Genomic DNA, 10,403 nt, shown 5'->3' with positions numbered 1-10,403 from the left:
CATAAAATAAGATTCAGTCCAATTCAGTCATATTTACTGTACAATACAGTCACATTCAGTACATTATGTGATGCAGACTGGTAAAGCATTCTGTAACTACGGATTGGTCCTGTTGTTTGTCAGTAACAGCATCTTAAATGTTTTTCCATAAAACTCTCTACACCTGTATGTGTGTGTCAAACAGAGTAGTATTATTGATCAGTGTGTAGCCTCTCCGGCCTTTCAGACGCTTCATCACCAGCTGAATAATACATGCCGCTCTGATGAGAGCAAAGCTGCACCAGAAAGTGAACAAACTCATCATTCCTGGAGGAGATTCATTTCCCACTAATTAATTGTCATTTGTTCAGAGCTTCAATCAAAAACAGTCCTCGCTGCTCTTTAACGGATTAATTCAACCTGATAAGTTATGAATTTTAAAATATATTAAAAAGTAAATTAAAAAAACAGCGTCAGTGGCTGAAAACGTATTATTTGGTTGTTTATTTTTTATGACTTCAGATATAAAAATAAACCATGTTTATAATCTATTCTCTCAGCTGTTCTTGGCTTGTTGCAGTGAACCTTTAATTTTTTACCTTTGAATATCTGAATATCCTGCCAGCATGTAGCTGTTGTTGCTGACAAAGGCAGTGTGGCTCACTACCTCAGGCCGCATGACCTTGGGGGGACGCCGGGTCCATTCAGTCAGTTTAGAACCAGATTCAATCTGTCTGACTACACCTGTTGATGCTAAAAGTGGCTTCATCTGATTTATGGTTCTGGATTCCGCTTGAACTAAAAGAATTTTAGCTGCATTTCAACATTTGTTATAAATAAAAAAATAAAAGCTTAGATTGGTCAAACCTGATCTGCATCATTTTACAGTAAGAAGTGATGTTCTATGGGATATTTTTGAACCATTTTCTCTGTTAGTAAAAAATAAATATGTATTTATTTTTGGGCCTGTTTAAATTGACTTAAGCTTAAAAAGATAAATATCTAGACTGGTTCAATGTGGACAGAATTAGTCTCTATATAACAAACTATTCACAACTTTTCTTTTAAAACCCATCATCCAGTATTAGCATTAAAGAGCGATTAATTTATTTTTTATCTCTACAGTACATACAGTCATAGTCATTGAGGCTCATTTGTCAGATTAAAAGTACCTTTTGAAAATAACCAGGTATTAAGCATAGTTTTATTAAACCCACATTTCTGTATTCTAAAATGTTTGTTTTATATATTTGTCTGATGTAATATTTTAATTTATAATTATAATTTATAAACTGCTCCTTATGGGGACATTTTATTGGTCCTCATGAGAGGAAATTGTGCTATAGGGTTAGGGGTTATGACGTGACGGTTAAGTTTAGGGTTAGGGATAGAAAATGAATGTAAGTCAATGTAAAGTTCCCACAAGTCAGGAAAACACGACTGTGTGTGTGCGTGTGGACCGTTTTGCTTCCTATTCAGTTACATTACACGGCGCCAAATCACAAAACAAAAAAGTCATTTCTGGCACGTAAAAACAAGTTCGATTCCCATCTAGTCAGACGTTGCAGTCACACTGATCCAGTATAAAAAAATGATGTGCGCGTCTTGTTTCTCATATTCCATAACTCTGCTGAGTAAGAAGCATTACTGTAGATGAGCACGAAGCTTATTGCTGTGAGGTCATCTGCTCTTAACTTACACGAGAATTCAGCTTCCAACAGGAGGTGTATTGATTTTAAAAAGCTGTTCTTGCGCTGTCCCTGGTGCTGAAATAATTACCCATGTACTTCCATCAGTAATATTTCAACTTCTTTCCTCCACAATTGAGTAAAAAATATGAAAATACAGGAGAAAAATTAATTTGTCATGTCTTTTTAACAGCCTCACACTTCGCCACATTTCAATTCAATATTCATTACACACACACACACACACACACACACACACAAACACACACGCACACACACACACACACACACAAATTAAGCCTTCAATTAAAACCGTGGCTTTCTCGGTATTGCGTTTTAATGATAAATTAAGTGATGCATTCGCTGACGTTCGAGTTTGAGCGTGAGCTGATAAGTTTTGTGCAGATAAACGAGGCGTTTTACGCGCCGCTCTTCCAGCGGAGGGGTGTGGTTAAGTTCCCACTGCGCATCAGGTACCGGTCCCCACGCTATATAACGCCACGGACCGGAGAGGAGAGCAGGACAGGACAGGAGCAACGAGGTGACCGAACCACAGGACAAGTTCAACTGTAAGTTTTCACTCTGTTCACTGATGATTTATTTGCGGAAAGTGTTCTTTTTGCGTGTTGTGTGCTCAATTTACTGTCAGATTAACTACATGCTAGATTCAATTTGAAAGCAAACTCGTATTTCGACTTTTCATTTATTTAGTTTTTTGGTTGATGATGTAAAAAAAAAAAAAAAGTTGACCCTGGAAGCCTAACCCAAGCCTCACTTCTCAGATGGCCAAATTGCTGAGATCGTGGGTGATGTTCGCGGCTCTGGTCGTCTGCCTGCTGGTGTGTTGGAGCGGCTTCGCGGACGCCTACCCTCCCAAACCGGAGAGACCCGAGAGCAACGCCTCTCCGGAGGAGTGGGCCAAGTACCACACAGCTGTCAGGCATTACATCAACCTCATCACTAGACAAAGGTCAGTCCAGAAGATCAGGGTGTCATTATTTTTTTTAATGTTTTTATTTCATGAAAATGAAGAAAAGCAAAAAATTATTTTAACACCAGTTAGATTCTTTCAAAAAGTACAGATACATTTTATTTTACATTGAAAACCTTCTTCAGTCCCTATAAAACCCACCCAACATCACCACCTCCAACACTACAGAGCCTCTTCTGAAACAAACAAACAAATTATTTATAGCAACCTTTATTATCTTATAGAAATTGTTTTTACTGGAAAATGCTTCTAATTGATTTAGATGAGTAAACAACTGGTTGATAAGAAAAATAACCTTTTTTTCAATGAGCCATATATATTTTCAGGCTGCCTTATTCTGAGATAAACCTGTCTGATCAGTCAGCATATCTGTTTTAATGTCAGCTTAATGCAAAAATAAAATGTTTTTGACAAACAGAATGCAGTTTTGATAATTCAGAGGTTGTGTTTTAAACAACAGAATGATCCATCAAATGTCTGACCAGTTTAAATGCGTAAGTTCATGACCAAAGTGGCCGAGACTCCCTGGCCCGGCCTTAGCCATAACTAAAATCATATCCAAATAATCAACTTTACTTGCTTTGACCGTATGTCCAGATAAGCAATAGAAAACATGTTTAGGAACTGGAAAATAACTATCTTATTGCCTCATGTTGGCCCCAGGCTATGCTTCTCTGGACAAAGAGTCATATCACCCATAACACAATCTCAACTTCCTCTTGGGGAATAAATGACGTCATGTCCTACGATTGCTTCGCCTCATCTTGTTTAAAAACCTCCACTAAGAGTTGGGCTTAGTTTCAGAAACAACTGAAACTAACTGCTGGGTTAGTATTTATAAAGTCATGCCATGCATCTAAATTGCGAGGCGTGAAATACTGATGTTGGCCAAGCTGGACGCCTTCAATGCCTCATCACTGGTTCATGCTGGGTGAAAAGACTGAATAAAACCAGAGCGTTTATTTAGCTTCCTGGTTGTGTAATTGTCCTGTGATGGAAGCTGTGTATAGTCTTAGCATTAGCCTCTTTTTCTCTGTAATTAAACTGCCTGGATCTGCCAGTGCAGCCGCCTCACGCCCCAGGCAGACGCACGGTTTGCTCTTCAGCACACAGTCAGAGAAGACCAGTCCACCTGCCAGCCGGTGAACTTGAAAACCCTTATTTTCTTCTCAGATAATTGCACATCTCATTTGTGATTGGACTGCACGAGATTGCCAGGGCATGCACAAAGGCGTCATGGGAGTGTGTGCAGTTTACCCATCTTTGTTCACAGCTTAGTGAGCAAAGTTGGGGGGAAGGGGAAAAAAAAACGTATTCCCCAAGGTTGAAATTTATAAAAGTGTTGATGGGGTCATGCCTCCAGGCTTTGTAAAGCAAAGAGAAGGAGGACATTGGAGACTTTCCCACTGATGTTTGATTGTGGTCATTACAAGCAAGTGTTTGATTTTTCTTTTCTTTCTCTCCAGGTATGGAAAGAGATCTTCCCCTGAGGAGGCAGTAGCCTGGCTGCTGCTGGGCGCAAATTCTGACCAAGACGGCGAGCCACGGTGAGAAAACATGGGGAATTCACCCAAAGAGCAGACACTGATGTTTAGAAATAATGACCATTTTCATGCCTAAAGTCAGTTTAATCTGTCAAGGTAGAAATGCAATATATACAAGGACAGTCTTGTATATATTGAATCATCAATTATTAAAATCAATCAGTAAAACACAATATAAAGGGAAGGGTGTGATTTTATATATACTAGGTATTTTTACAGGGTTTGCCCTATTTTTTTGTCTTGCAGCTCCGACTATGCTGGCACATGGTGAATAAGCCCAGACTGAATCTAACCAGCTACCCAGTTCCCCCAACCCACCAATCAAAACATTTCTCAAGAGAGCACCTGCACTGGCCACTGGAGACAGTCTCAATATTTAATTGTCTAATGTGCATGCAAATCAACGTCTCTCTTTTTCTGTTTGTTTGTTTTCGGACAGTAACTATATGTATCTGTCGATTCTCTAAAATTGTAAATAATTTGTATCTATAAAAGTCTCTTCACAATAAAGATCTAAGTGGAATTTAAAAAAAGTTTGATATGCTCTTTTTTTTTCAGAGGTGGATTTGTAAGTGTAGTTACATTTTCTACCACTAGATGTCACTATAATCATTTGCCGCGCACATTTGCAAAGCATTTGCAAGTCCGTCTCTTCGGTTTGCGGCTCCTGTATGGGTTCTCGTCGACGCCAGCCGACGGACCTTTAACTTCGCTCAGGTCTACCTGGCTAAACACGCGTTTTGACATCACCGAGGCTTCTCGGGCTTCCCTTTGGAAACCGTACCGGTGCGTAGAGGCGGCCCCTTTGGTCAATGGAGCCGTTAGTAAGGGCACGCGCGCCGTTGTAGGCAAGGTAAAGATAGCTGTGTATGTGTGTGTGCGTGTGTTGTGAGGGGGGCTGCTGCTGAAGTGACGGCACACAAGCTCCGCTGCGCCTCAGCAACTGACAGACGACCATCGGTGAACGCTCTGACCGTCCTGCTGCATCTCAAAGGCGGGAAAAGTCCGGATACAGGTGCCCGGGGGGCAGGCAGGTGAGCGCATCAGCACGTCGCTCTTCTGCCATGGCTGAACGTCGTGCATAGTTTATATCAGTGGGTAGCCCTCATACGGGTTCACAAGCTAAGGCTTTCCTCTTTGTTGCTCAGCATGTGGTACATACACTTTGTTGTTTGCTAATTCAACTATTGACGTCATTTGTTGGCTCTTTGAGGGTCCGCGTAGAGAAATCCCATTACCACCCATCAGAATCATTTACTGTCCAATCTCAGGACTGCATGTCGAGGTTAAGAACGTTCCGCACGCGACAGACTCGTGCGCCTTATTTTCTCCCAGTCGGTAGACACTACTTCTGATATAATGCTAACCGAGTTGGCCTCCCTGTGTGTTTGCACCTGCGCAACAGTCGGCGAAATGAATGCAGACTGTGTTTCATTTCCATATTGACAAAGAACGGATGGACGTCATGCACCTGTTCGAAGCCATTGCGCATGCCCACACATTCTGAGAAGGTTGCTGAGGTGTCCGAGCGCGCGGAGCAACAGAAGGGCACGTGCTGCTGTGATGAGAATGTAGTATGATATATGTAGAAAAGCTATACGTGAAAATATGCAGGTTTATTTCTATTGTAATGACATGAGTTAAACATGGATATGAGCATATACAAATTAATATGTAGTCAATCTAACAAAACAAAACAAACCAGAATTTTATATGTTTAAAAGATAGACTGAGAAGTCATCACAGTCGTGGATGTGCATTAATATCATGATACTTTAGGCGTTTTAAAGCCTTATCAAAATGAAGGGTTTAAAAAATAAAATCAAGTGGACAAATTTTAATTTATTGGGGATATAATAAACTGTGTTTATTATTCTCTATCAAAAATATACATTCCGGCTCAAATATATAGATACATCACCAGTAATATTTGGATTATGCATTTCCTATATTTCTGATTCTGAAATATTATGAATTATCGCTACTCTTACTTGGGTAACATTTCTGGCTCTTTTTCCCACTGTGAGATTCTTCACTGAATGAACAAACCTGTTTAAACCAAAAATGCACCTGATACAAACAACTACAGTATAGATGAGACTTCTGTTGTGCCATTTAAATATCAAGTCAATTTACAAGAATACATATCACCACTGTAAGTATTTTACCCTGTTCTAATACATACAGCTCTGGAAAGCCATAAGGACCACTTAAAATTATTGATTTAAAGCAGAACTCACAATTTCATCAAGAAGGTTCTGTCTCAGGAGTCAGGTAAAATATGTTACATCTATTAGTTTAATAAGAAAATAAATATTCAACCAAATTTTTGTTTTGCTAACAATTTGTTGATTTTTAGCAACAATGATTTATTAAAAAACCATAACACTAAGAAACAATAATAGTTATTCTGATAAATGGCAGTTCTGTAACCAAAAATCCCTCAAAAAGGTTAGATTTAAATCACTCAGTTTATGTCAGTACAGTATATAAATAAATGTCCAAAAATGTCAGTTTGCTTTAATCAAACTAATGTAGACACAATAGGGTCCGTAACCTCAAATAAACAAAGTCCTGAAAATATCCCCCCATTTCAATCCAAAGTCCCAATCCAAAATGAAAAAAAAAAAAAAAAACCCCCCCAAAAAGATGAGAAAAAATAGTGGTACCACCAAAAATCTGCAAAAAGGAAAATAAATTCCAGATCTCATCGGGAGTATCTTTCTTTCCCCTCAGTGGCGTCCTCTCGCACTGAGTGGCGTTTCCTGGGTGCAAGATTCCGATCCAGCTTCCAAACGCACGATCTGTGGCGCTGGGGCGAACTCTGACTGGCGTTTATGTCTTTTCTTTCATTTTTTTTATTTGTTTCAAACATTCATAAAGGCATATCTCCTGCTGCACAGATATGACAGTGTCATATCTGTGCAGCACACACACACACACACACACACACACACACACACACACACACGCATACACACAAACACACACACACACACACACACACACACACACACACACACACACACACAAACACACACACACACACACACACACACACACACACACACACACATACACACAAACACACACACACCTTTTTATCTGGTTATCACAACCACGTCTAAAGCCAGCTTGATGCTGCCCAAAAATCAGTTTTAAACAGTGGAAACTTAGGATAATTCAACAATCAGTTGAAACTGCTCTAAAGAAACAGTATGCTTACTTTTAATTTATTTAGTCAAATATTGTGATTATGTTACAAGTTTCTTTGATTTTGCTCTTTGTAGGTATATGTTTGAGTAAAATGAACATTGTTCTTTTATTCTATAAACTACTGACATTATGTCTCTGAAATTCCAAGCAAAAAATTTTGTATTTATTTGCAGAAACTGAGAATTGATCAAAATAACGAAAAAGATGCAGTGCTTTCAGACCTCAAATAATGCAGAGAAAACAAGTTCATATTCATTTAGAAACAACAATAATAATATTTAAACTCAGGAAGAGTTCAGAAATTAATATTTGGTAGAATAATAAAGTGGTTCAGTGCAGTGGTCTGTTATTTAGTTCTGCAGCTGTATACATTACCTAGTGTAAGCATTGGTTTCATAAGTTTTATGTTGAAAACAAAAAAGATTTGGAAACAAAAAATTCTGTCTAATTTTATTTCACAATTTTATTTATTTATTTATTTTTTCAGTTTAGTTCCTAAAATATCAGAACTCACACATAATGTCATCAGACAGATTTTGTCTGATTACATTGTTTTAATATAATATTATTGTTATTATCTATAGTTATTTTTATTTTTTTCCTAAAAATATTCCAGTTATTCAGTATGTAAGTAAACTTTTTACCACATAAATTTTCTTTTACACTTACTTGAGTAATTTCTTGGACAGATACTTTCACTTTTACTTTATGAAATATAATATAAGTGCTACTCTTGCGTGAATGTAATTTTATAGATACTCTACCCATCACTGCATAAATTGTCCCTTAACAAGTTGCTAAGATACCGCACACTTTTGCAGGTTATGATGATGGATCTGACAAATCAGACCTTAAATTGTTTTCCTTTGAAGCATAATGCACACATTTTCAGTTCCTTTCTACTTCTAATATCACCCTGCTTCCTCCATCACAAAATAACTTTTGATGTGTGTTTGGGATAATTGTCCTTTTAGAACACAAATCCATCTGAGCTTTAACAGGCTGGATGTTATCTGAGGTAAAGTTGATTCAGAATTCCACCGACTTTGTTCAACGCGGCGTCACAATGGCCACAAAAAAGACCCTGACATGAGCAGCCTCTTCTTTTTGTGTGTTTGTTTCATTTATTCTAGAGACAGAATATCTAGTAGAGTTCAGAAAAAAAAATCACATAAAAGTTTGATTTACATTTCCTGAGAGAAATAAGTTGTTGGCCCCCTGCTGTTACTCACCCATTCAGCACACAGATTACAATCAGTCAGTTAATTACAAATCTCAGGATTTAACTCCACTCATTTCATCCCACCTTAGAACAAATTAACAATGCCTCTAATTTGTAACTGTGTTTATTATTGAATAGCAGATGTAGTTAGCTTTTTTCACTCCCAAGTTAGATTCGAAAAAACAGTTAGAGCATTATATGGCCCTGCTATATGAAACCTACTTTCCAAGATATTTTTATTAGAAACATATGCACACAATATTTTAATCTAGACCTGGTTTCTGTGAAGTGTGTGATTCTAGATGTGTAACACAGACACATGGTATTATTAAAGAATATTATGATATTGAATGAGTTCTGCAAAATTATAGCTCTAAAAAAATCTCTACAGGATGTAAAATCAAATAAAAACCCCTTCATTTGATTGTTTTAATTTTTTTTTTAATGTTGAATCTTAGTCACAGAGGCCTCGTTTCAGAGCTGTTCACTGAGATGAAAGAAACCTCTTCACCCTATCAGCTTGTTCCCTTTAGTAATCCAGGGATTTGCAGTATATTTTGGAGCCTTTGACAGCTCTGGGGGTTGGAGTTAAGATCATCACGCCTGGATGTACCTGGACAGAAACATTTCAGGTCCCGGCAGTTCCTTAAAAATTTAAGAGCTCTGCTTCCTCTAGTCTTTGAAAATATATCCTTCAGTCAAAAAAAAAAGAAAAAAAAAAAGATTTATTTCACACCTTTTCTTCCCACCAGAGCATTACATTTAATAATTTCATATGAAAATGGCAGAGTGACAAAGTCACACATTCAGAAAGATTGAAAGAGCAGACCATATGCAGCAAATTAGTAGATTTTTATTTAACACAAGCAGTTATTTGTTGGCAAATATCTGGTAGTTTTATTGAAGTGCTGCAGGTGCCTCACCATGTCAGCACTTAGTTTCAATGAGTGAGTCATTACAGCATCAAGGAGAGTTTCTGATCTGCTGTGTGTTTCTTAGAGTAGCGTTTTAGTTCAAGGTTCAGATCATGTTCCTTTTCATGAGAAATGTTAGTAGCAGCAAGGGCTGAAGCCAAGATGGGGACAGGGGCTATAAAGCTTAGGGCCCCCATACAACTACACACCCACCTGCTTGTTTATTTTCGAAAAACTTTTCATATATGTTGAGTCTACCTGAAAAAGCTTTAAATAAAGCAAAACTATATTGGGGCTGTAACGATTCCTTGAATGATTCGAGGACCTCAATTATTAAAATTCCTCCAGGAAAATTGATCTGCCCCAAAGCTTTGTTAAATTATGTTTTATTATTTAGCGCACCGTGTTCTGGTCAGGTCATTATTTGCGTTGCGCAGCGCTGTTACTTCTGCCTATGAGTTGTTGCTGAGTGGTAGCAGCATAACGTCCAATTCAAGTTCGGTCTGGGAGGATTTTATTAATTGATGATAATATCCGGGGTTTTATCATTTTTTTGGGGGACCAGTAAGCATCCTAAAATTGACTGGCTCGATCCTTGGAGTACGGCAGCTTATCTCCTCCCCAAGCTGCTGCCTGGTAGCGCTGAAGAGTGACTTGTTAAAAAAATTAACAAACTTAATCCCATTGTTGAATGTAAACACATATGCTTTTCAAAGGAGTAAACATCAGATGTTAGTTATTGTAGATCCAAAACTTATAAATAATTTTGCACCTTTGCTGCATTATATGAAAGTCAGTTTTCAGTTTGTTTAGGGCTTGATTGAACAAATTTATTCTCAGTGTAAGGTC

At 38.0% G+C, this 10,403-nt stretch overlaps 2 protein-coding genes across 2 annotated transcripts in view; both read left to right on the top strand.

The window, feature by feature from the left end:
- Nucleotides 1-2,125: 2,125 nt before the first annotated feature.
- Nucleotides 2,126-4,735, top strand: LOC103143173 (peptide Y-like). The gene is made up of 4 exons (XM_007559608.2): nt 2,126-2,236; nt 2,450-2,637; nt 4,125-4,205; nt 4,449-4,735. Exons 2-4 carry the CDS (start codon nt 2,450-2,452, stop codon nt 4,471-4,473), a joined length of 294 nt encoding a protein of 97 aa, XP_007559670.1. The 5' UTR covers nt 2,126-2,236; the 3' UTR covers nt 4,474-4,735.
- A 101-nt stretch (nt 4,736-4,836) lies between these two features.
- mpp2b (MAGUK p55 scaffold protein 2b) overlaps nt 4,837-10,403 on the top strand; it is a 52,920-nt gene continuing 47,353 nt past the window's right edge. Inside the window, exon 1 of the mRNA XM_007559588.2 lies at nt 4,837-5,236. The gene's annotated coding sequence lies outside the window, so the exon portion shown is untranslated. The remainder of the gene's footprint in view (nt 5,237-10,403) is intronic.

This window comes from Poecilia formosa, unplaced genomic scaffold (genome assembly GCF_000485575.1).
Source record: "Poecilia formosa unplaced genomic scaffold, Poecilia_formosa-5.1.2 Scaffold4, whole genome shotgun sequence".
NCBI classification, from domain to species: Eukaryota; Metazoa; Chordata; class Actinopteri; order Cyprinodontiformes; family Poeciliidae; genus Poecilia; species Poecilia formosa.
This window is presented reverse-complemented; position numbering and strand designations above follow the sequence as displayed.